The sequence below is a fragment of the Notechis scutatus genome, chromosome 1 (genome assembly GCF_049901735.1).
Source record: "Notechis scutatus isolate UNSWTSFEM ecotype Mainland chromosome 1, rNotScu1.2, whole genome shotgun sequence".
Classification (NCBI taxonomy): Eukaryota; Metazoa; Chordata; class Lepidosauria; order Squamata; family Elapidae; genus Notechis; species Notechis scutatus.
The window spans coordinates 6986704-7013620 of NC_142009.1; the positions used below are offsets into that span (position 1 = coordinate 6986704).

Here is a 26917-nt window from a genome sequence, read left to right on the forward strand (position 1 = left end):
CTGTAACAGGGAGTATAAATCCTTCCATCCCCCACCATCCTGTCAGAACCGAAGAAGCTTCTTGGATGAGAAGTGAAACATCTTCAAAGAAAAAAACCCAGAAAATCCAGTTGCCTCTTGAAAAAAGCACCTTTGGTACACCATGGACCTGGATAACTGAGAATTTCTACAGATTTGTAGTAAAACTATTCAAAAAAAGTCTCTGCAATGCTACAATGCAGTGTTTCTCAGCCAGTATGGCTGGCTGGCTCGGGAATGGATTCTGGGACTTGAAGTCCAGGCATCTTCAAGTGGCCAAACGGTGGTATAGCAGCGTCTCCTGCCTTGAGCAGGGGGTTGGACTAGAAGACCTCCGAGATCCCTTCCCTTCACTTCTATGCTCTATGATTCCAGGCAGAGGAAGGTCAAAACAGGAAAGGCCGCCTCTGCCCGCCACACTTCCCAGCATTCCAAGAGAAAGAAGCCGGCATTGACTCAATGCAAATGAAAGCAGGCGGGTCGACGGGAACGAACCAATCCCGCACGGGGCTGATATGAAACGCGAACTACAGAGCTCTGGGCGCGTCTAATTTGCGTCATCAGCCCGACCCAGGAAAAAAAAGAAAACAAAGAAAGTTTCATGTGCCGGTAGTTTCCAGCGGACCCCTGTGTCGCACGTTGCTGGGGTTTGCCCTCCAAAATGTCATCTCAACACTGGAAATTTTAAAGAAGAAATTGGATAACTATTTGTTATTCACAACTATGTATACACTTATACTTATCTTGTAAACAATTGGCAAATCAAATAAATAAATAAATAAATAAATGAAGTGGTGTAGGGTTTCCTACCTAAGCAGGGGGTTGGACGAGAAGACCTCCAAGGTCCCTTCTGTTATTCTATTCTATATTCTATTCTATTTCTATTCTATTCTATTCTATTCGAATAAAAGGGGGGGGGAGATGCAAAATGCAGAGTTTTTAACAAGAGGTGAAGGGAGAAGTACTTATTTGTTGAAGCCAAAGGAAAGCCGAATGCTTAATTTGCGGGGTATACATTGCTGTGTTTAAGGATTACCATTCAACTCGGCACTACATGGAGAAATACAAGAATTTGCCCGAGGCCAAATGGGCACTGTCAGATGGTGCTCCATTGAAAATCCAAGAAAGAAATACTTAGACTCCATTAATTAGAGAAAAGATATCTTTTACTGGAAGTCAAGTGGTAGCAACAAAAGAATTCTGAATCTGAGAAAATGAGCGCATAAATCACATATACAAAGTGGTGGCAACGTTCCCACCCCCAATAATTCCATTGGCTCATCCAGTTAAAAGTTGTGTACCACATCATGTGGGCATCTCCAGGTGGTGAGGCTTCTGTCAGTTGACCTTGACATATTTTGATAAAGAGTTGCTGCTGTCTATAGCATAGGATAGAAGCAAGAAACCCCCCCACCCCAACTTATACAGTTCTGTTTTGTAAAACCTCCAGCTCGCTTCCCATAATTACTGAACCCAGAAGGATATTTCTTCCAACACCAGAATATTTCATTCCTCTAGGAGAGGGGTGGGTGCTAACTTTCTACACTCCAAACCATCCAAGGGCAGGACAAGAAACAGATGGAAACTAATAAAGGAGAGAAGCAATCTGGATGTCAACTCGTAAAACATTTTGTATACACGTTTTATAGTTGACAACAGAAAGAAGGGGTGGGGGCTCGAGGCTCATGATTTAATTGGAGTAACTGCCAGGATCCTGACACTGGAACCAGGGGTGGGATCGGTTCAGTGATCTGTTGTCAGCTTGCTGCCTGGACAGCTGAGCAGCGCTGCGTGGGGGTGCGCAGCTGTTGAAAACACTTTTTCCCTGCTTTTTCAACTGCAGCTGTGCCATGCTAAGCAGCTGAGGTTGAAAAAGCAGGAAATAAAGGTCAGGGCGGGCAGGTGGGCCAAAACAGCAGCAGACATAGAACCCTTTAAGAACCCTTTCTTTGTGCATGCGCATGCAATTCCCTCTGTGCGCACGATTCCCCCTCTGCGCTGTGTGCGCATGCAATCCCCTCATGCACGTCACTGCACATGCATGCGCGTCTTCTCCACACATCCCTCTGCTTCCTGCGCATGCATGCCAGATACCCAACAATCAGCTGTTGGGCGGTGGTGCACACGTGCATGCGCAGTGAGGCTCTTCCGGGCAACCTCTTGTGTGCCGGAGGAAATGGCTCTGCGTGCCACTTCCGGTATGCATGGCATAGGTTTGCCAACACAGTTGTAAGACAGAGGTGTCCAAACTTGGTAACTTTAAGACTTCAACTCCCAGAATTCTCCAGCCAGCAGACTTGCATAGCTGACAGCATAGCTGGCTGGAGAATTCTGGGAGTTGAAGTCCACAAGTCTTAAAGTTGCCAAGTTTGGGGAGACCCCTGATGTAAGATGCTTTCTGAAGACATTTTTATTCAGGGAAACATTTCACATTCCAAATGGGACCCTTTAATGACTTTTTCAGAGAGTCTGCAGGGGAAACATTTGGACTTCTAACGTTGCATTGCTGGAAAGAAGATCCCGTTGCTGATTTTGAACGTTTGAAGCCGCCTTTCACATCATCCGGATTGAAAGGTGGCTTCAGAACTGGCAGCATCATGATTTAATTTTGCATTTCAAATGCATTAGCAGGGTTGGAAGGCAACTAGGTGTAGTTTGGGATCTTCCAACCTTGCGTTAGACTTTGGACTTCAACTCCCAGAGTTCTCAGCCAGCAAAGCTGGCTGAGGAACTCTGGGAGTTGAAGTCCACAAGTCTTAACGTGGCCAAGGTTGGAAGATCCCTGGTTTAGCCTAATGATGGGGGTGGGGGTCCCAAATCCGGTCAAAGTAATGAGTCCCCTGTTTAATCCAAATATTAGGTTCTGCCCTGCCCTTTAACACTGCCTCCCCCCTCCTTTCTGTTCCCACCGAGACCAAATAAAATAAGGGATTGAAAGCTTAGCGGGGGTGGGGTGGGGGCGGGGCCAAGCGGGAGGCGAGCTTGATAAGCGAGCGGCGGGGGCCGGGGAAAGAGTGGGTGGTCCCTCCTCCCCCCTCCTTTTGGAACGTTGGGCTCCCCAGCGTTCCACCGGCGATTGTACCGCGCCGCTTTCCCTCCCCCCCCCGCCTTCCTTTTCGCTTCCACTCCAACGCTCCAGGCGGAGGAGGAGAAGGAAGGAGGAGAAGAGGAGGAAGGAGAGGAGAAGGAAGGAGAGCAGAGGAGGGAAAAAGAGGAGGAAGAACAGGGGGAGGAGAAAAGAGGAGGAGGAGAGAGAGAAAGGAGGAAGAGGAGGAAGGAGAGAAGGAGAGAAAGAGAGGAGGAGGAGGAAGGAGAGGAGAAGGAGGAAAAGGAAGAAAAGAACAGGAGGCGGAGGGAAGAGGAAGAGGAGGAAAGAGGAAGAGGAAGGAGAGGAGGAGGAAAGGAAAAACAGGAGGAGGAGGAAAGAGAAGGAGGAGGAAGGAGAGGAGGAAAAGGAAGAGAAGAACAGGAGGCGGAGGGAAGAGGAGGAAAAGGAGGAAGGAGAGGAGGAGGAGGAGGAGGAAAGAGAGGAAAAACAGGAGGAGGAGGAAAGGAGAGGAGGAAAAGGAAGAGAAGAACAGGAGGCAGAGGAAAGGGAGGAAGAGGAGGAAAGAGGAGGAGGAGGACGAGGAAAGAGAGGAAAAACAGGAGGAGGAGGAAAGAGGGGAAGAGGAGGAGAAGGGAAGAAAGAGGAGGAGAAAAAAGGCATGTCGGAACAGCGCCTCTGCCGTCTCTGCCTCCCCGGCGCGTGTAAACAATAAAAAAGAAGCCAGCCAGGGAAGCCCAAAAGGACGAGCCGGAGAAAAAGGGGAGAGGGCCGTCGGGGCAAAGGGGGCCAAGCGAGGCCCGGAGGAGCCGTCGGGTGGGAGGGGGGCACCGTCGTGACCTCCGCGGCGGCGGCCGGCCGGGGCTGCCGGCTCCCCCCGCGCATGGAGGGGCTCTGCTGCTCGCTGGCGGTGAGCCTCTTCTCCGACCAGGGAGGCCGGAAATACATGGAGGACGTGACCCAGATCGTGCTGGAGCCCGAGCCGGAGGAGGAGAAGGAGAGCATCGCGGCCGCCGGGAGGGGGGCAGCCGCCGCCGCCGGCCGGGCCAGGACGCCAAGCGAGGCGCCGAAGCCGCCGCCCTCGGCTCCCTCGCCGCCTCCGCCGCCCTCTTCGGTGGCTTTCTTCGCCGTGTGCGACGGGCACGGCGGCCGGGAAGCGGCTCACTTCGCCCGGGAGAACCTCTGGCCCTTCATCAAGAAGCAGAAAGGCTTCCGCTCCGCCGAGCCGGCCGCCGTCTGCGCAGCCCTCCGAAAGGGCTTCCTCGCCTGCCACCGGGCCATGTGGAAGAAGCTGCGTGAGTGCCGCCGCCGCCGCCCTGGGGGAGAGAAGCCGGCCGGGAAAGGCGGCTGCGGCCCAGGGAGAAAGAAGGGCCGCCGGCCGCCCTTCCTCCTCCTCTTCCCCTCCTCGCCCCTCCACACCTGGCTTCCTCTCCCTTTCATTCTCCCTTTCATTCTCTCTCTCCCCCTCTTTCTTTCATTCCCCCTCCCTTTCTCTCTCCCTCTCTCTTTCATTCTCCCTTTCATCCTCTCTCTCCCCCTCTTTCTTTCATTCCCCTCCCTTTCTCCTCTCTCTTTCATTCTCCCTTTCATCCTCTCTCTCCCCTCCCCCTCTTTCTTTCATTCCCCCTCCCTTTCTCTCACCCTCTCTCTTTCATTTTCTCTTTCATTCTCTCTCTCTCATTCCCCTCTCTTTCTTTCATTCCCCCTCTTTCTTTCATTCCCCCTCTCCCTTTCTCTCTTTCATTTTCTCTTTCATTCTCTCTCTCTCATTCCCCACTCTCCCCTTCTCTCTCCCTCTCTCATTTCCTCTTTCATCTCTCTCTCATTCCCCCTCTCTTCCTTTCTCCTCCCTCCCTCCCTCCCTCTCTCTCTTCCCCTCCCTCCCTCCCTCCCTTCCTTTTTCCCTTTCCCTTCCCTCTCTATCCACCTTCCTTTCTCCTTCCATCTTCCTCCCTCTTTCCCTTCCATCCCTCTTCCCCCTCCCTCCCTCTCTTTTTCTTCCTTTCTTCCACAGTCCCTTCCTTCTTCCCTTTTTCCTTTCTTCCTCCTTTCCCTCCCTCCCCCCAGTGTTCCTCGCCTCTCTTGCCCCTTGCTTAAGCCTCCAAACATTATTTTATTTCGATTCCATCCCAGGAAACTTCCTTCCCAGTCGAAAGGATTTGGGGAGAGGGGGGGGGGGGCTTTCCGTGGGGAGGCATCTCTTTGTGGGGGCTTCAAAGGAGATGTTTTTTTTTTGCCCTAAGCTGGGTGGGTACATGTGAAAACAAAACAAAGAACTAGGATGGAGTGCCTGGTTTTGTAGCTCTCCCATTTCTTTTGGGGTAGAAAAACCAAACAACCAATCAAAATGCATACTGTAGGGCAGAGGGCTCCAGTGATGACGATGATGATAAAATAGTCCTATGATTATAAGTTGGTTTTTAATGTCCATTCCCCCCCTCCCCCAATTGGCCTTCTGGTGTGGTGTGTTTACAAAAGGAGCGTAGCTTGTGTTCTCACTTGTGCGTTGCTTGTAGAAGGAACTGGGCCTTCAAACTTAACAGTTGTAAGACTTGTGGACTTCAGTTCCCAGAATTCCTCCTCCAGTCAGTGTTAGCTCAGGGATTCTGGGAGTTGAAGTCCACAATCTTAAAGTTGCCATGTTTGAAGACCCTTGCCTTAAAGTCAGGGAGAGCTGTGTTTTACACAGTTGGTTGTAGAGTTTGACCTGGGATTGTGTGAACCAGCGTTCTCCCCTACTTTTAACCCTCAAGATGAGTTGGGCCCATGCCAGTTGCCAAGCACCCAAATTATGTTTGTGTTGTGGATACTACGATGGTTGTAAGTTCGAAGTCTGGTCTTGACTCACTGTTTTCATTGTCATTGTAGCTTCGAACAGTTGTTGAAAAAATGGCTGTTAAGTTGAGGAATATCTATATTGCTTGATTCATAATTGGCTGTTTAGATTGTGATCAAATGTCTTTGCAGTAACACAAAATCTTGTATTTGTCCCACATCTGAGAACCATTATACACAAGTCCCCTTCTCTGTACACGGCTGGGTACCTCATATTTCAGAAAAAGCCAGAATGGCAGGAGGAGAGAGAGAGAGAGAGAGAGAGAGAGAGAGAGAGAGAGAGAGAGAGAGATTGGTTTGGGGTTTGTGTGTTGTGAGAATGTTGTATTCCCTTCTCCGCAATATATTAGTGTCATGTGTGAATCCAGCTTTTATAGTGATTTTCCGATATATGAGAGTGAGATGTGTGACTCCAACTTGTATATTTTGCCAATATATTAGTGTTGTGTGTGTAAATCCAGCTTTTATATATTTTCAATAAATTGGTGTCGTACGAATCCAACTTTTGTAAGTTTTTTCCAAATATTAGCAGTGAAATGTGTGAATCTGGCTTTTATATATTTTTTCGATAAATTAGTGTCCTGTGAATCCAGCATTTCATAAGTGTTTCCCAGTATCTTAAGAGTAAAATGTGTGAATCCGGCTTTTATTTTATTTTTTTGATAAATTAATGTCAATCCAGCTTTTGTGTTTTCCAGTATAGTAAGAGAGCAAGGTGTGAATCCAAATTTTATATTTTTTTGATAAATTAGAGTTGTGTGAATTCAGCTTTTATAAGTGTTTCCCAATATCTTAAGAGTGAACTGTGTGAATACAGCTTTTATATTTGTTTCTAATATATCAGTGTCATGTATGAATCCAGCTTTTATATTTTTTCCCACGATATTAGTGTCATGTGGCAAGCCAGCTACCCTGTTCTTCAAAGAACAAGGTTGACTCCCTTATTTAATGTCAAAAAAACTCCTCCACCTAAATTATGCACACTCAAGTGAAGATTGAGACCAGTGGAAATGGATGAGTCACTGTATATTTTTCTAACTAGTAAGTCCTGTTGAACTCACTAAAGTGAATTTCTGAATCCAGACCAGGAAGCATACAGGTCCCAAAATACAGGTAGTCCTCGACTTATGACCACAATTGGGCCCAAAATTTATGTTGCGAAACGAAACATTTGTTAAGTGAATTTTGCCCCATTTTATGGTTTTTCCTGCCACAGTTGTTAAGTGAATCACTGTAGTTGTTAAGACAGCAACATGGTTGTTAAGTTAATCTGGCTTCCCCCTTGACTTTGCTTGTCAGAAGGTCGTAAAAAGGGATCACGTGACCCCGGGAGCGGTCATAAATATGAGTCAGTTTCCAAGTGTCTGAATTTTTGATTACGTGACCGTGGGGATGTTGCAATGGTCGTAAGCATGAAAAATGGTCGTAAGTCACTTTTTCAGTGTTTGTTGTGGCTTTGAATGGTCACTAAATGAACTGTTGTAAATCGAGGATTACTGTATTTTTGGAGTACACTTGGAATATGGGGAGGAGGTCTTACATTCTCACTTTTAAGGGTGTGCATAGCTGGATCTTGTTTGCTGAATTGGTTGTGTGGAAGTGTAGCTTTCTCTTGATTGACACAATTGAGGCCCATAGGGTTATTTTACCCAGGGGTTACACAGGGTTAGTGGGGAATCTCTCCTCTTCTTTGGGTGTTCAACAGTGTGTAATCTTCTATTTATGGCCACAATGGAGCCCAAAATTTTTGTTGCAAAGCATTAAATGAGGGTTTTTTGGTTGCAGTGTTTTGTTGCGGTTGTTACGTGAGTTTTGTCCCATTTTTCCCCGAATGCCGTCCCTCTGCTAAACCACTAACACCCACAACACTGTCAAACTACTTAGTAAGACTGTACTACTATTATTCTTCTCATCCTTCCTATTAATCATCTCTTCCCACTTATGACTATAACCGTGTTGCTTGTATCTCTACAATTTATATTGCTTTATTTTGTTTCCTAGTATGATTGGATTGCTTATTTAGTAACTGATGACTATCACTAAGTGTTGTATCATATGATTCTTGATGAATGTATTCTATTTTTCCTTTATGTACGCTGAGAGCTTATGCACCAAAGACAAATTCTTTGTGTGTCCAATCACACTGGGCCAATAAAGATTCTATTCTATTCTATTCTATTCTATTCTATTCTATTCTATTCTATTCTATTCTATTCTGGTCTGGTCTGGTCTGGTCTGGTCTGGTCTGGTCTGGTCTATTTTCTGGTCTGGTCTGGTCTGGTCTATTTTCTGGTCTGTTCTATTTTCTGGTCTGGTCTGTTCTATTTTCTGGTCTGGTCTGGTCTATTTTCTGGTCTGGTCTGGTCTATTTTCTGGTCTATTTTAATTCTATTCTATTCTATTTTCTATATTCTATTTTCTATATTCTATTTTCTATATTCTATATTCTATATTCTATATTCTATATTCTATTGTTAAGAGAGACATTGCAGTTGTTAAGTGAATCTTGCAGTGGTTAAACAAATCGGGCTTCTCCCATTGCTCGTGGGACACCGGCTGGGAAGGATACAAATGATAAACACATCACCCTGGGACTGTCATAAATACAGATAGTCCTCAACTTTGAGCCCAATATTTAGGCTGCTAAGCAAGGCAGTTGTTAAATGAGTTTTACCCTGTTTTATGACTTTTCTTGCCACGGTTGTTAAGTGAATCACATCAGTTCTTAAGTTAGTAACCCCCGTTGTTAAGTGAATCCAGCTTCCCCACTGACTTTGATTGTTAGAAGGTGACCCCAGGGGACACTGCAGCCGTCATAAATATGAGTCAGTTTGCCAAGTGTCTGAATTTTGATCACGTGTGACCATCGGGATGCTGTAACGGTTGTAAGGGTGAAAAAACAGGCATAAGTCACTTTTTTCAGTGTTGTCGTAACTTTGAACACTTGCTAAGTGAACAATTGTAAGTCGAGGACTACCTGTATGAGCCTCTTTTGAAAGAATTTGATGAGATCTGTACAGGTAGTCCTTGACTTATTTAGTGACTGTTCAAGGTTACAATGGCACTGGAAAAACCGATTTGGGACCGTTTTTCACACTTGTGACCGCTGCCCCATGGTGTGATGACCCAGGGTGGGATACAAAACAAACACAGTCACAGAAAACAGATGAAGCCCCTTTTATTCCTTCACTTTGCTTCCAAGCTCCAAATATCTTTGATGGAAGACAAAAAAAAAAAAAAAACTCCCACACAATTACAAGAAGGAAAAAAGCAACACAAACCAGGCAAGATAAAAGGCTGGAGGACGTCCACAGATAACACACACTGGGAAGGACGCCAAACTCAGAGAGGAACTATAAACTAGAGATATGTACACGCTTTGTTTCCAGTGTTCGCCAGTACGCAGGTCCAAACTCTTATTCAGTTGTCACACCTGTAGCCCATGAAGAGGATCAAGGTTGTGCTGTCCAGACAGTATATAGTTAGTTAGGAATTGGGAGCTGTCCCCTTAAGGGAATGCCTCATGGTAAATGTAGTTAATGCATCATGGGAAATGTAGTTCATGTCATGTGGTCACATCTGTAATCCTGATTGGTCACTGAATTGACCCTTGGTTGGGTTGGGGGAGTTTTTTTTTTACTGTTGCTTGGACCCCAGTACCGTGCTGGTGTCATACCCTTTGCTCCATCGTTATGGGATGAAGATCACTATAATTGTACACTATGAAGTCGTCTATGCAAAGAATTGGACATTAGATGAATCTCAACATAACTGTGAGTTATATTTGAGGATGCCCTGTGACCCAATAAAGAAACTTTGTATGGCCTGATGAGTGGTTCACATTTACGATGGTCTCAGTGTCCCTGGAATCACGTAATTCCCCATTTGGTGACCTTCCTGACAAGCAAAAATCAGTGAAGAAAACCGGATTCACCTTAGCAAACGGTGTTACTAACTTGCGAACTGTGATGATTCGCTTAACAAATTGCAGCGAGAAAAGTCGTAAAAAGGGGGGCAAAACTCACTTGACCCCATAAAGTTTGGGCTCCATTGTGGTCGTAAGTTGAGGACTACCTGTATATATTGGCTTCTATTTGCTAAAGAGTAAAATCGGCCCAGTGTGAAATTCCCCCGAAAGGGGATTCTAGCTTTGAATTCTCAGCTTCCATTAAAAAATGAATAAAAGCAAATTTTACATTTTTTTTGACTGTAAAGCGCTGAAGAAAAGAGAAAAAAAAAGAGAATTCCTTATCTATTGTTTTTAATCTTTATTGCACATTTTTGAAACATTTTCACCACATTTCCATTTTTGACAGTACATCAGCTTCTTTTCTATTTACATAGTAATATTTTCATTTTCGATTCCTAGTATATTTCTCTACTATTTGTACAATTATATTTACCTTTTCATAAATCCTTATATATACACTTCCTGCAACTCCTAAGTAATTTTATACACATTCTTTGACTTTTCTCCTCTAACTACTCATACCTGTGGTGGGATTCAAAAATTTTTACTACTGGTTCTGTGGGCATGGCTTGGTGGGCGTGGCCATGTGACTGGGTGGGCGTGGCTTTTTTTCTTTTTTCTTTTGCTTTTTTGCAGCCACCCCCAACCCGTTTTTTGGGCCTTCTGGGCCTCAGAAGAGCCTCTGTGGGAGTGTTTTTGCTCCCATAAGGCTCCTCAGAGGCTCAGGAACACAAAAAATGGAGGAAGGAGGCTGAACCATTGATTGTCAGGAGGGAAAAAAAAGAAAGAAATACCTTAAGGGGCGAATGTCAGGCAGGCGGAGTGAGCGAGCATCGGGAGGACAACTGGGTCGGGGGCGTGGCCAGCCAGAATTTACTACCCATTCGGCGACCCACACTAAATCTTTGCTACCGGTTCACACAATCTGGTGTGAACTGGCTGAATACCACCAGTGACTCATACCATATGTCCCAAACCTTATAATACTCTGTTTCCTCCTTATCTTTTAACTCCATCGTTAATTTGTCCATTTCTGCACATTCAAGCACTTTTTTAATCACCATTATTTTCTGTTTCCACTGTTGTGCGAAAACACTTCTGGGCGCTGTCAGTATATGAAGTGTAATATATTGTGTTTTTTTTTTATTTAGATTGTCCTTTATTATACCTAATAGAAATAATTCCAGCTTCCATTCTATTTTTGCTTAATAATCTCTCTCCTTGAGCCGTTTCTTTATCCTCCTCCAATACTTCTTTGCTTCTTTCTTATTTTTATTTAATACAGTGGGAAATGGTTTGGGCTTACTTTATAGCTCCTGCCAAATGAAATTAAATCGCCAATGGTCTCGGGATTCATTTAGCCAGAAAATTTCACCTTTGGCATTACAGGTACGGTAGTCCTCGACATATGACCACAATTGAGCCCGGGGTTCTGTTCCTAGAGCCAGACATTTGTTAAGTTTTCCCATTTTACAACCTTTCTTGCCACTATTGTTAAGCAAATCACCGCGGTTGTTAGTCACACGGTTGTTAAGTGAATCTGGCTTCTCCGTCGACTTTGCGTGACCGAAGGTCGCAAATGGGGGATGGGATCACGTGACCACGGGACACTGCAGCCGTCATAACTATGAGTCAGTTGCCGAGTCTCCTGATTTAGTCACGTGACCACAGGGATGTTGTAAGTGTGAAAAACTCTCATAAGCCACTTTTTTCAATGCCGTTGTAACTTTGAACCGTCCCCGAGTGAATGGTTGTTAAGTCGTGGACTTACCTGTATTGACTGTGAATGCAGAGGTTGAGGGACGGTTGTGGATTTTTAATTTTTATTTTTGCGTTTTATTTGGGGCTGCGCCCAATGGCCAAAGCAGCCCCATTTTGCTGTGTTAACATTGATTTTTTTTTTAAAAAAAGGGAGAATAGCCACATAACTCAAGTTTTTTTTTTTTAATCTGTGGGCTCAGAATTGGGTCCCCGTTGATTTTAAAGGGCCTCCTTGTTATGTACGGTTGTCCCAAGTTGAGCTCATACGTGTAATTCTATCTTTCCTTTTGGCCCCTCTGGCTTCCTGGTTATGCTTTTGCAGAAAAGTGTGTTCTACAAAAAAAATTGGCTGCAGATACCCTCAGCTGAAAAGAAATCTGGAATGAATTAGTAGAGGAGAGCTGGAGGGGAGAGAGAGGGGGGGCCCAGATGCCAATAACAAAATGTAAGCTTTTGATAGGGAAAGAAAGGGGGGGGGGGTGGATTTCAGCTTTCTCAAGTTTCATTCATATTACATCCTTTTATATTTCCTTCCTTCCTTCCCCTCCCTTCCTTTCATTCCTTCTATCCTGCCTTTCCTTCCTCCTTACCTCCCTTCCTCCGTCCCTCTCTCCCTTCCCCTTCCTTCCTTCCTTCTTCCTTACCTTCCTCCCTCTCTCTTCCTCCCTCCCTCCCACTCTTCCTTCCCTTCCTCCCTCCCTCCCTCCCTTCCCCTCCCTTCCTCCCTCCTTCCCTTCCTCCCTCCTTCCTTTCTTCCTCCTCCTTCCCTCCCTCCGTCCCTCTCTCCCTTCCTTCCCTCCTCCCTCTCTCTCTTCCCCCTTCCTTCCTCCCTCCTTCCTCCTTCCCTCCCTCTGTCCCTCTCTCCCTTCCCTCCTTCCCTCTCTCTCTTTCCCCTTCCTTCCTTCCTTCCCCTCCCTTCCTTTCATTCCTTCTATCCTGCCTTTCCTTCCTCCTTACCTCCCTTCCTCCGTCCCTCTCTCCCTTCCCCTTCCTTCCTTCTTCCTTACCTTCCTCCCTCTCTCTTCCTCCCCCTCCCTCCCACTCTTCCTTCCCTTCCTTCCTCCCTCCCTTTCTTCCCCTCCCTTCCTCCTTCCCTCCCTTCCTCCCTTCCTTCCTCCTTCCTCTCTTCCTCCTTCCTTACCTCCCTCCCTCTCTCTTCCTCCCTCCCACTCTTCCTTCCCTTCCTTCCTTCCTCCCTCCCTCCCTTTCTTCCCCTTCCTCCCTCCCTCCTCCCTCCTTCCCTCCCTCCGTCCCTCTCTCCCTTCCTTTCCTCCTCCCTCTCTCTCTTCCCCCTTCCTTCCTCCCTCCTTCCTTCCCTCTGTCCCTCTCTCCCTTTCCTCCTTCCCTCTCTCTCTTTCCCCTCCCTTCCTTCCTTCCTTCCTTCCTTCCTTCCTTCCCCTCCCTCCCTCCCTCCCTCCCTCCCTCCCTCCTCCTTCTTCCTTCCTTCCTTCCTTCCTTCCTTCCTTCCTTCCTTCCTTCTCTCTGTTTTATCAGAACAAGTAAATTTTCCACAATACCCTACTTTTAGAATTGCTCTTGGGAGTTGTGAGAATTCAAGTACAGGTAGTTCTTGACCTACAATAGTTCATTTACTGACCGTTCAAAGTCAGCAATGGCACTGAAAAAAGAGACTTATGACCATTCTTCACACTTATGACCATTGCGGCACCCCCATGGTCACATGATCAGAATTAGAGCCTTGGCAATTGGCTCATAATTATGGCAGATGCAGTGTCCTGGGGTCAAATGATCCCCTTTTGCAACCTTTTGACAAGCAAAATCAATGGGAAAGCCAGATTTACTTAACAACTGTGTTACTAACTTAACAACTGCAGTGATTCACTTAACAACTGTGGCAAGGAAGATCATAAAATGTCATAATGGTCTTGCTTAGCCAATCTCAATCTCCCTCCCCCAAACTTTAAGACTTGTGGACTTCAACTCCCAGAATTCTTTGCTGGCTGAAGAATTCTGGGAGTTGAAGTCCACAAGTCTTTAAGTTGCCAAGTTTGGGGATCCCTGGTATAGGGTTTGCTTCCTGAGCATGGGGTTGGATTAGAAGACCTCCAACGTCCCTTCCAACTCTTCCCTTGAGACCTTCAAGAAGAGATTGGACTGCCATCTGTCAGAAATGGTGTAGTAGGGTCTGCTGCTTGGGCAGGGGGTTGGACTAGATGACCTACAAGGTCCCTTCCAACTCTGATTATCTGTTAACTGTTATTCTGCCTTTTTTTAAAATAAATTTTATTGGTTTTTAAAAACAAACATAAACAAAACATAAAAACATCAAGCTATCTTCCATAGGTGTACATACAGTGTGCCGGTTGGTTTACAAATTGTTTTGTGCTTCCATTTCGTAGTCTTCAATTACAATTACATTACATATAATCTGATATTGTCAATCAAAAACTAAATACCTTAGTATCATTATTAATCAATCATTTGACTATACTTTTATTCATTCATGTTTTACAAGATAACCATAATTTACTTAATTTATTGTATGTTCATATTATCATCCCAAATCTATCCTAAAATCATTTTGTAGTTATAATAAGAAAGAAGTACATCTTTATATATTTATTATTTTCTAAAAGTCTACATATTTCATTACTATATTTTATTGTCTAACCATTGATAGAAAAGATCCCAAATTTTATTAAATTGTTTATCCTCTTGTTCTCTAATTTCAAATGTCAATCTACTCATTTCAGCACATTCCAATATTTTCTTAATGATTTCCTCCTGTGATGGTATCTTCTCATTTTTCCAGTTTTTGGCAAATACAATCAAGTATTTCAAGTCTTTACTATATATTTCAATTTATGAAAGCTTTTCCTTTTTTTAATGGCTGCGTTTAGTCCATTTATATTAATTGTAATCATTTTTTTCTCGTCCATGGTTATATTTTATAATTAGGTTTGGCCGCTCTCGTAGATCTTAATTCACGTTGTTCTTTGGCTTCCACCTTTCCACCTACTGCGCCTTCTTCTTTTTCAGTCACCATTTGACAGTCCTCTTGGAATTCAATTAATGAGACCTCTTTTTCTGCCTCTTCCTCTTTCCTTCCAAAAAATTCTGCATAAAATAATTTCGCTTTCTCAATTGAGTCAATTCTGTATCTCTGTTCTTGCCATGTGAACATTAAACCTTCTGGGATCAGCCATCTATAGTTCATCTCTTTTTTGAGTAGCATTTTAGTCAGGAATCGGTATTCTCTTCTCATCTCTCTCACTCTTCTGGGTATTTGTTTCAAGACCACAATATCCTTGTCTTTGTATTTCAATGTTTTCTCTTTTGCCACTTGCAATATTTGCGTCTTAATGGCTTTCTTTGTAAATCTAATGTGAACTTCTCTTGGTAGGCTATTTCTCATCGCATATCTTGTAAAGACTCGATAAACCTCATCTTTTCCATCCATCATCTTCTCTTGAGTTATTTCCAAGGCTTCAGCCAGTGTTTCTATCATTATCTCAGCTAGGTTTTGTCCTTTTTCTTCCTCTATGTTTTGAAATCTAAGATAGAATTCTGATCTATCCATCTCCCATCTCAACACGCCACTTTTATCTTGTTCAACCACAGTTAATCTATTATCAATATCTCCAATCTTCTTGTCTCTTTGTTTATCTTCTTCTTCAATTGTTTGGAATCTCTCGTCATACTTCAACATCATTTGTTGGATGTTCTCCACTTTTTCATCGGTTTTCCCTATTCTTTGTTCTATGCTCTCAGTTCTTTGTTTTCAATTCTCTTTTCAACATTCTCTGACCTTGCTTGGATATTTTGAATTCCTTGCATAATCATCTGCAGAGTCACTTTTTCTTGTTCTTTTTCTTGCTTTAACATTGTCTGTATTGAACGTTGTCCTCCAGATGGTGGAGAGGAAGAAGTAGAAGTTAAAGAGCTAGGAGCTGTAACTTTTTGTACTCATTTTAGGCAATTCAAAATCTTCAGGTTCTTCTAAACCTTAATCCAATTGTGAAGTAACCAATTGCAGTTCAAAGTAAAAATAGTAAAAAAAAAAAAGGCCAGTAGTAATAATTAAAAAAAAAGAGAAAAAAAGAGAGGACAAAATTTCTTCAAGTTCTTGTATACCTTAATCCAATCAAAAATAAGATAAAGAAAAAAAAGAGAAAAAAGAAAAAGGAAAAATTCTTCAGGTTCTTCAACACCTTAATCCAATTGAAAGGTCTCAAATAGAAAAAAAATGCATAAAAATAAACCAGAAAAGTGGATGAAAAAACAAAAATACTAGGAAAGAGAGAAAAAAAAAGGCTTTTAAGGCTTTCCCTTTAAAATAAAAAGCAAATGTAGAGGTTGGACTTCCAAAAAAAAGGAGAGAAAAACAAAGGCAAGCTCCAACAAAGCCAGAAACCCAAACAGTTATTACAAAGAAGGAGATTTTTTTAAAAAGCAATAAAGCTGGTGAGGAGGGATCGCACAACTTAGGAAAGATAAAAAGGGCACACTGCACTTTATTTAATTATCCAAGGCTCTTATTATAGCACTCTTCTCCAAAAACTTACCACCTTTTCCCCCCCTACCTTTCAACACCAGACTCCAGCTGTTGATAGAAACCCAGAAGAGCACCTGCAATAATATTCTCTCTTGCTCTTCCCTCTATCTTGTCAAGTAGCAATGTCCTTGAAAAAAGAGTCTCAGTTTTTTCCTTCTCAGCTTTGTCTGGTTACAGGAAAAAAATATATTTTCAAGCCTCTTTTTGGCAGTGTTACAAAGTTTCTTTGCTCTCACTTTCCCCCTCCTTTTCCGAGCAGAATATAATGAAAGTTGATAAAAAGAAAAAAAAAGATATTTCTAAAAAAGTGAATTAACTAAAGGGAGCCTCTAGCCTAAAATATTACAAAGTCAAAAAGGAGAAGAAAGGAAAAAAAAGATAAATAGATATGAATGAAAAAACCAGTCCAGTTTCAAAATACAAGATCGTATATAAAAAATCCAGCAATGAGCAAAACAAAACAAAACATTACTTTGACACTCCTGTTTAAAATCGCCGCTTAATCACTTCTGTCAAAACTTTTACAGATTCTTTCTTTCCCTTAGGGTGTCCTTTCAGATCTTAGAGTAAAAAAAAAAAGTTCTCACCAAACCGGCACACTTTCTCTTTCTGCTCTCTTCCGTTTTGGAGCTGTCCCAACTTCAGCAGCTTTAATGGCAGCCTCTTTGCCGCTGGCAAGAAGAGCTTCTCCTGGATCTTTCACCGTCTCTTCGGGACGGTTTAGGTTCAATTGGATCGTCCAGGAGCAAAGATATCGGCAGTGATCTCAGACCTCCAAGATCGCATGCCGTATCGTCGCGACGCCAGCTCTGCCCTCCCTGTTATTCTGCCTTTTGAAAAGCCCCTTTGGGCCACCCAATTGGTTGGGCTTGTTGAAATTGCTCAAAGAAACCAGCCATTCGGTTTAGGGAAGTGGCTGAGCTCAGGGGAAGGAAACAAGGAGAGGAAAGGCTGAAATCTTTTAATTGTTTTCAGCAGAAGGGACGCATCCTGAGCATACCGAGGCTCCTCGGGATGGCGTGCAGTCTGCCTGCCGTGCCTCCCTTAAATTGCTTCCTGTCGCTTCCTCCCCGTTCTGCTTCAATCACACTTTCCCCTTTATAACGCAATCCAGGGCCTTGGGAAATATTTGGACTACGAAACCCAGGATTCCCAACATGTGAACCATGGAAAAGAGAGAGGAAGCATGGTTTCGCATGCTGCCTGCATCCCGCAGATGGGTCATCGCTTGTTTTGCGTGGCCTGGATTCTAGCATGCCACCTGCCGGTCCACAGATCGGGGTTTGGGGACCCCGGTTTTAAGGAACTTGCTGATTTTATTGGTGGGGGGACCTTTGGATGTTGTGGTTTGCTGGCAGCAGGTACGGACGGCAGAGGTCTCTGACAGCGAGGACGAAAGGGAACCAACCAGTCAGGGAGTCTGGCGAGGACTCGAACGAGTCCTGTATCTGGTGCAGGGATGGGGTCAGGACTATCAGAGAGTGGGGTGCTGCCTTTGGAGCTTTTGGAGTCTGGCAGCATCAAAGCCAAGGACCCATGGGAGCATGTTCCCAGTGTGCATGTGTGCAGGGCTGCTGAAGCAGCAGGAGCAACTCGGGAGTAAGGCTGGGAGGTGATTGCCCCTCCCATAAGGGATAAAAACCAGCCCTCGGGGATGTGCTTTTTGCCGGAAGCAAAGAAGTTCTTTAGACTCTGAGTCCTTGTTTGAAGCCCTGCGAGCTCCGGTTTGTTTTTGAAACTTCTGTCAGTTGATATTTATCAATAATTAGATTTCTGTTCTTGGCAGCCTTTTACAACCTTGAAAGGGCTTGCTTTTATCTCGAACAATTAGGTTTAAATGACTCTTGGCTGGGAATGCAAAGAATTCCCAGCGCCGCATTAAAAAAGGCTTGCTTTTATACATAGTTTGTGTTTGTTTAATTTGAACAAGGCTTGGGTCAGAACATTGAATGGTGAGAATTTCACTGCTCTCGTGGTCTGATTTGAAGTCATAAGAATACAGCAGAAAATTCAGGTTGTCCTCGACTTAACAACAGTTCATTTAGTGACCGTTCAAAGTTAGAGCAGCACTGGAAAAAGGGGACTCATGACCATTTTTCACAACTTACGATCGTTGCAGCATCCCCATGGTCATGCTTTGCAACTGGTTCATATTTATGATGGTATCCACTTTTGCGACCTTCCGACAAGCAAAGCCAATGAAGGGAATCCCGATTCACTTAACAGCCGTGTTAACAACTTAACAACTGCAGTGCTTCATTTAACAACTGTGGCCAGAAAAGTCATAACCTGGGGCGAAATTCACCTAACCAATGTCTCAGCAACAGAAATTTTGGGCCCCATTGGGGTCATAAGTTGAGGACTACCTGCAGTTTAAGCACTGGTGTGGATAACTAAGCTACGGTGGCACAGTGGTTAGAGTGCAGTACTGCAGGCTACTTCTGCTGCCTGCCGGCTGCCTGCAATTTGGCAGTTCGAATCCCACCAGGCTCCAGGTTGACTCAGCCTTCCATCCTTCCGAGGTGGGTCAAACGAGGACCCAGATTGTTGGAGTGACAAAAGGCTGACTCTGTAAACCGCTTAGAGAGGTCTGTAAAACACTGTGAAGTGGTGTGCTTGTATACCGCTTATATTGCTATTGCAGACAAACTGCCCACTGCCAGGAGTTCGATCCTGACTGGCTCAAGGTTGACTCAGCCTCCCATCTTTCCGAGGGGGGTAAAATGAGGACCCAGATGGTTGGGGGGGAGGGGGCAAGAGGTTGACTCTGTAAACTGCTTAGAAAGGGCTGCAAAGCACTGCGAAGTGGTATATAAATCTAAGTGCTATTGCTATCTGAAAAAAAAAAAAAAGAGAGAGAAGTATGTAAAAGTTGGGTTTCCATGGAATATCCTTATTCATTCTGGGCAAATAGATACCCGCCCATCTGCTTTGCTTTGCACGTTGTATCTGTGTGAATGAACTCTTTGTAGTACGTATTTTATTTATCTGCATCCTATCCTTATTTTTATAAGTAACTCAAGGGGTGCACCTTGAGATTGAATTAATCCTTCCACCTTCTATTTTCCCCACAACAACCCTGAACTGAGTTGGGCCGAGGGAGAGAATGATTGGGCCAAAGTTACCCAGCTGGCTTTCATGTCGAAGGAAGAATTAATTCAATCAATCACAATAGAGCTGGAAGGGACGTTGGAGGTCTTCTAGTCCACCCCCCTGCTCAAGCAGGAGATCCTATACCATTTCAGACCAGGGACTGTCCAGTCTCTTCTTAAAAACCTCCAGTTACGGAGCACCCATAACTTCTAGTGGCCAGCTGTTCCACCGGCTTAATTGTCCTCACTCTTAGGAAGTTTCTCCTTAATCCCAGCTTGCTTCTCACCTTGATGAGTTTCCATCCGTTCTTTCTTGTCCTGCCTTCAGGTGCTTTGGAGAATAGGTTGACCCAGGGGTGGGATGCAAAGATTTTTGCTACTGGTTCTGTGGGCGTGGCTAGGTGGGAGTGGCCATGTGACTGGATGGGTGTGGCTTCTTTTTGCAGCCCCACCCCCCCATTTTTTGGGCTTCCTGGGCCTCAGGGAAGCCTCCTAGGGTGGCGTTTTTGCTCCCAGGGGGGATCCCGGCACAGCTGATGGTCAGAACAGCTGATCGTGGGGAGGAAGAAAAAAAAAAAGAAATAGCTTACGGAGTGACTGGGCAGGGGAGAATGCGGTTAGCGATGTCAGGCATGCGCGATAAGGACTGACTGGGTAGGCGGGGTGGGCGGAGAGGGGCAGGGCCAGCCAGGGGTACGATTTGCCGGTTCTCCAAACTGTGCAGAATTGTAACAACTGGCTCTATAGAACCGGTCCGAACTGGTAGAATCCCACCCTGGGTTGACCCCACTTCTTTGTGGCAGCCCCTCAAATACTGGAATACTGCTATCACGTCCCTCCTAGTGCTTCTTATCTCTAGACTGGCCACACCCAACTCCTCCAACCCGTTCTTCGTATGTTTTAGCCTCCAGGCCTTTAATCGTCTTAGTTGCTCTTCTTTGCACTTTTCCCAAAGTCTCAACATCTTTTATGTAATGTGGTCACCAAAACTGGATGCATAATTCCGGGTGTGGCCTTACTAAGCCTTTATAAAGCGGTACGAATAACTTCATGTGATTTTGATTCTGTGTCTCTGTTCATGCAACCAAGGATTGTGTTAGCTTTTTTGGCTGCTGCCACACCCTGCTGGCTCATGTTTAAGGGATCGTCCACTAGGACTCCAAGGTCCCTCTCACAGTGACTGTTTTTGAGCCAGGTTTCACCTAATCCAGGGGTGGGCAACTGTGGCCCTTTTATGAATTATAGACTTCAACTCCCAGAATTCCTGAGCAAGCATGGCTTGCTCAGGAATTCTGGGAGTGAAGTCCATAATTCATAAAAGGGCCATAGTTTCCACCCTGACCTAATCTATATTCGGAACCTTTGGTTTTTGCCTGCCCAGGTGTAAAACTTTGCTTTTCTCCACATTCAATTGGATTTTTGTCAAATCTGTCAAGCGTCAGGATTCCGGCGATCTCCCTTATTAAATCATAAGCCTTGAGCCAAGTTTAAAAAAAACGTCAAAAGATTTATTTGGAGCAACATGCCGGCATGACTTGTATGAAGACACGTAATTTACAATCACCTATGACCCTGTTCCCCCCCACCCCCCCTGGGTGTATCATAATTCAGCTTCTCCAGCAAAATAGTTCATGGGCTGGGTGTCATCATTCACGTTCTCCAATAAAGGATTTTTCCCCAGGCAGAATAGCTGGTTGCCTAGGTTACAATATTTGTGAGATAAGCTTGGAATGTGCTTCTGATTTTATTTGCTGTATGCTCCTTCAGGTCTCTCCCCCCCCCCCTTTCTCATGACAACTTGGAAACAGGCATAGGAATTTTTTACAAGTTGACATCAAGACCTTTTTGGATTCTGAGCTTGTCTCCTGAGTTCTGTGATTAGAACTCGCAGTCTCCGGGCTTCTAGCCCTGCTGCCTGAAGTACTAGCTCAGGGGTCTGCAACCTTAAACACTCAAAGAGCCATTTGCAGCCGTTTCCCACAGGAAAGAAAAAAACACCGGGAGCCTCAAAAACCTGGGCGGGCGTGGCCAACTCAATGTCACTCCCACCCAGTCATATGACACCCCGCCCATCACGCCTACCCTGGTTTTGTGGCTTCCGGTGTTTTCTGTGGGAAGTGGGTCCCTCCCTCCCTCCTTCTCATTTCTGTTTTTTTGTGGTTTACCTTCTCGGGTCAGGCGAGGAGTGACTGGGAGGGGAGGGCGAGGGGCGAGGCCAGCCAGTGGGTGGAATCACCCAACAGGGAGCCACAGCAGAGGGTCCAAAGAGCCTCATGTGGCTCCAGAGCTGCGGGTTGCTGACACCCGTACTAGACTAAACCGGCTCTCTTGCTGTCATGTCCCTGTCAGAATCTGATTCCGAGGGGGAGGCTGAGCAGCTGACAGGGAGCGGGAGTGTGGTTCCGTTGGCTGTGGAAGAAACTGGGGAAGGGCAAAGTCTGGCTGGGCAGAGCAGAGGAGAGGGAGAGCAAGGGAGAAGGAATTCGGAGGAAGACCCAGGCTTACCCGCTCTTCATCCTAGGGCACGCAGGGAGAGGCACGGAGAAGGGAGCAACGTGAGTTGCGAGGCTTATGGGGGAGGAAAGGGCCCTGATTCCCTTCATTAGCTGCAGCCGGGAACACAGCGTTTAAAAAGGGAGTTTGCGCACAGCCAACTGTTGAGAGCAAATTGTGAGTTTATCTAGTATCTTCGAGGCTTATCTGGGTTCCTGGTGTCTTCCCAACTATGTGTGTTTTGCTGGGCTTTCAAGCCTGCAATTCTTTCTCCTGCCCTGTCAAGTTAATTACTGCAGCGTGGTTTGTGTGGATTTTTATTTACAGTTTATATGTAGTTTTCGGACTGAATTTCCTCCACTTAAAAGACTGTTCTTGGGAGAGTTTATTTTCTCCAGCCAAAAGTAACCTGGACATTGGGGGCAAAATTGGAAGCACTAAAGGCTCTTCTGATGTGACTGTGCCACACCCCCGGGTCACCACACTTGCTTGCTTGCTTATTTACCGATTTATGCATTTATTACATAGCTTATAATTATTTCCTTCCCTTTGCAGCAGAATGGCCGAAGACCATGACAGGTCTTCCGAGTACATCAGGCACCACAGCCAGCGTGGTAATAATCCGTGGTTCAAAGATGTACGTGGCTCATGTCGGCGATTCAGGCGTGGTTCTTGGAGTCCAGGATGACCCCAAGGATGAATACGTCCGGGCCGTGGAGGTGACGCAGGATCACAAGCCTGAGCTCCCGAAGGAGAGGCAGAGGATTGAAGGCCTTGGCGGAAGGTAACAGACCTCAGTGGCTTGTTCAGAAGGCGGCCTTTTTCTACCTACAAGGTGGTCCTCGACTTATGACCCCAATGGAGCCCAAAATTTCTGTCGCTAAGGAAGACAGTTAAGGGAGTTTTGCCCTGTTTTATGATCTTTTTTGGCCGCCGTTGTTAAGCGAATCACTGCAGTGTTAAGTTAGTGACACGGTTTTTAAATGAATCTGGCTCCCACCCCCCCAATGGACTTTGTCAGAAGGTTGCAAAAGGGGATAACGTGACCTTAGGACGCTGCAGATGTCATAAGTACATGGCAGTTGCCAATGGGGGGCAAGAAAGGTTGTAAAATGGGATAAATGTCACTTAACAAATGTCTATCTTAGCGACAGAAATTCTGGGCTCAATTGGGATCATAAGTCGGGGACTATCTACATTGCAGGCGAATTCACTGCTCACTGCCAGCAGTTCGATTCTCACCAGGCTCAACGTCGACTCAGCCTTCCATCCTTCCAAGGTTGGTAAAATGAGGACCCAGATTGTTGGGGGCAATAGAGGCTGACTCTGTAAATCGTTTAGAGAGGGCTGTAAAGCACTGTGAAGCGGTATATAAGTCTAAGTGTGATTGCTTTGGGAGGAATAAAATAGAACAGAACAGAACAGAATAGAATTCTTTATTGGCCAAGTGTGATTGGACATGCAAGGAATTTGTCCTTGATGCATAAGCTCTCAATGTACATAAGAAAAAACAAAATAAAATACATTCATCAAGAATCAGTGATAGTCATAGGTTACTAATGAGCAGTCAAATCATACTGGAGAACAAATAAACAACAAAAATTGTAGAGATACAAGCAATACAGTTATAGTCATAAGCTGGAAGAGACGGAATAGGAAGGATAAAAAGAATAATACTAATATAGTCTTAGTAAATAGTTTGACAGGAGGGAGGGAGAAAGGGAAGGGAAGGAAGGAAGGAATCCGTGGTGGCACAGTGGTTGTAATGCAGTATTGCAGGCTGAGTCTGCCCACAGGCAGGAGTTTGATCCTGACCGGCTCAAGGTTGATTCAGCCTTCCATCCTTTCTGAGATCGGTAAAATGAGGACCCAGATTGTTGGGGGTAAGAGGCTGACTCTGTAAAATGGCTTAGAGATGGCTGTAAAGCACTATGAGGCAGGATATAAGTCTTAAGTGCTATTGTGAAGGAAGGAAGCAAGCAAGCAAGCCCTGATGGCAAAGTGGTTTGAATGAAGTATTACAGGCTAACTCTGCCCACAGCCAGGAAGTTCGATCCCCACCAGGCTCAAGATTGACTCAGCCTTCCATCCTTCTGAGGTTGGTAAAACGAGGACCCAGATTGTTGGGGGCAAGAAACTGGCTCTCTAAACAGCTTAGGGCTGTAAAGCACTATAAAGCAGTATATAAGTCCAAGTATTATTGCTGTTGCTGTTATGTTCCTCAGTTAACCAGGCTACATAGGGCTTTATAGATGCAAACCTTTAATCACACATTGTAGAAGACTTGTTTAGTACAAATTCCTTGAAATTTTAGTCTCTTTTAAACTTTACTGTCAGAGCGATTGCAGTGTGACTACTATTAGCGTGAGACAACCCAGGAGCAAAACACAGCACATAGAGACTTAGACATTTAACAGTGGTTTATATACAAGACATATACAGAAATAGGGTAGGCAAATACCTGACAAACAATCAATCTTCTTAACTCTACATCGAGAACTGTGTTACCGGACACAAGGAGAGAAAATATGTCCTCTAATGGCTGCCTTAGATAAACACCTCTTAAAGGGGCAAAACTTCTGTGGACTCACTTTTAGTCTTAAAGAGGCAATACCAATGCTGATTCATCTTCATTGCATCAGCCTTACATTGCATCAGCCTTATAACTGGTCAGCTCTTAAATCTCAGTACTTTAAAATTTAAACCCTTTGTTTAATTCCTCCCTCCCCTCTGTTCTCTCTGATTGTTTTAGTGTGATCAACAAATGTGGTGTGAATCGGGTGGTTTGGAAACGGCCTTGTCTGAGTCACAACGGTCCCGTCCGACGAAGCACCGTTATCGACCAGATTCCCTTCCTGGCAGTGGCCCGAGCCCTTGGTAAGTGGCTTCTGCGGACCGAAATGAAATGATGTGATGACCGACAGAAAGATTTAGGGATTCGTAGGCAGGTAGTCCTCAACTTACAACAGTCCGTTTAGCAACCGTTTAGCACTGAAAAAAGTAACTTTATGACCGCTTTTCGCACTTACGACCTTTGCAGCATCCCCGTGGTCTCGTGATCCAAATTTGGACGCTAGGCAGCCGATTCATATATATGACGGTTATACTGTCCGGGGGTCATGGGATGCAACCTTTGGATAAGCAAAATCAATGGGAAAGCAACAGCCTTCACTTAACAAAGCATTCAGCCAGTTTTTCATTTCGAGTCCCAAGGTGAGACTAGAATTCACCGTCTGCTAGGAATTTGTCAGAGCGTTTGCAGGGTGACTGCTGTTATGAGACAAACCAGGCGCAAAACGCAGCACACACAGACTTAGACATTTAACAGTGGTTTATATACAGCAGTTATATAGAGACATATACGCGGTAGGCAAAACACCTTACAAGCAATCTTTCTTCTTAACTCTACACGGAGACCTCTGCAATACCAGACACAAGGAGAGAGAACAGGCCCACTAATGGCTGCCTTTATATAAACACCTCTTAAAAGGGGTAGAACCTATCCCTAGTCTTAAAGGGAAATACTCCTGCTATGCTGATTCATCCTTGTTGCATCAGCCTGTATTGCATCAGCTTCACTGCTCTTAAATCCCAAGACCTTAACAGAATTGGCTGAAAGTCACACAGCCGGCTTTCATGGCTAAAGCAGGACTAGAACTCACCGTCTCCTGGAGATTGGCTTAAAGTCACCCAACTGCCTTTCACGGCTAAGGGTGGACTAGAACTCACAAATCTCCTGTTTTCCAGCCTGGTGTGTTAACACAAAATCAGATTGGCTCTCTAGAAAAAACTTCTTCCTCCTCTTATTAGAAAAATGGAAAAATCTACAACTATCTTTAATAGGTAGAACAGCAACAATTAAAATGAACATACTGCCAAAAATACTGTTATCTATTTCAAACGATTCCAATAAGACTGAAAAAAAAATATTTTGAAGACTTAAATAAAATGATGATGAAATTTATTTGGCAGGAGGAAAAGGCAAGAATCAAGATAAAATTCAAGATAAAAAATCAAGATAGCAGGAGTATTTCCCTTTAAGACTAGGGATGGGTTCTACCCCTTTTAAGAGGTGTTTATATAAAGGCAGCCATCAGAGGGCCTGTTCTCTCTCCTTGTGTCTGGTATTGCAGAGGTCTCCGTGTAGAGTTAAGAAGAAAGATTGCTTGTAAGGTGTTACAAGATGCAAGGTTGAGAAGGGTTTTTGGATTGGGAAATATATATTATCAGGCAACAATATTGATGTGGATGAAGGAATGGATTGTATTGAAAAATGCCAGATTACTAATGTTAGCAGGGCATGATTTACAATTGGGTTGACATGCATTTTTGTGGTATAAAGAAAGTAAGGCACGTGGATATTTTAGGAGACATTACATTAGAGGTGCTTTATTAACAGTATGGGGAAAAAATAAGAGACTATCGTTATTTGAAAATACCAGCCTGGTTATCAACTTTAGAAGCTTTTGCATATCCATAGCTATTTAAAAAGGAACACATAATTAGATATGATGAAATTTTAAATGAAAAGGGTGAACTCAAAACAAAGCAAGAATTTGACTGACAAGGGATAAATATAAATTGGTATTTGTATTTGCAAATACATTTTCTCCCGAAGAACTCTGTGAGCTATGTTGCACTGAGAAAGAGGAATACCAAAGGTCTCCCAGCTGGCTTTCATGCTTAAGGCAGGACTAGAACTCACAGCCACCTGGTGATTGGCCCAAAGTCTTCCGGTCAACTTTTATGCCTTAAGGTGTGTCCAGAACTTACAATCTCTGGTTTCTAGGCTAACACCACTATACCAAAGTGGCTCTGCCTATGCACTAACCTTTGAAATTCCTTGTGATAGTTACGTTAGTTGGGACTACTGGGTTTTGTAGTCTACCACAGGGGTCCCAACCCGCGGTCCATGGACGTGCCGGTCCAGCGGAACAAGTCTTACCGGGCGCTGGTTGCTGGGCGCCGCCATCTTTTTGGTAAAAAGTGCTTCCGGTGAGCTTTTCTGGGTAGAAAGCTCACGGGCACTTTTTCATCAAAAAGATGGCGCCGCTCGTGAGCTTTTCCGGGTAGAAAGCCATTTCTACCGAAAAAGCTCACCGAGCGCTAGCGCCACCCATCTTTTTCGTCAAAAGATGGCGGCGCCCAGTTGATGCCGGTACCGGGCGCATGGCGCCCAGCTGATG

General features: G+C 44.6%; 1 protein-coding gene across 1 annotated transcript in view; it reads left to right on the plus strand.

Annotated features, from left to right (window-relative positions):
- Positions 1-3487: 3487 nt before the first annotated feature.
- PPM1D (protein phosphatase, Mg2+/Mn2+ dependent 1D) overlaps positions 3488-26917 on the plus strand; it is a 47246-nt gene continuing 23816 nt past the window's right edge. Inside the window, exons 1-3 of the mRNA XM_026687281.2 lie at positions 3488-4359; positions 22287-22515; positions 24484-24608. Of these exons, the coding sequence (XP_026543066.1) occupies positions 3948-4359; positions 22287-22515; positions 24484-24608 (766 nt within the window). The 5' untranslated portion in view covers positions 3488-3947. The remainder of the gene's footprint in view (positions 4360-22286; positions 22516-24483; positions 24609-26917) is intronic.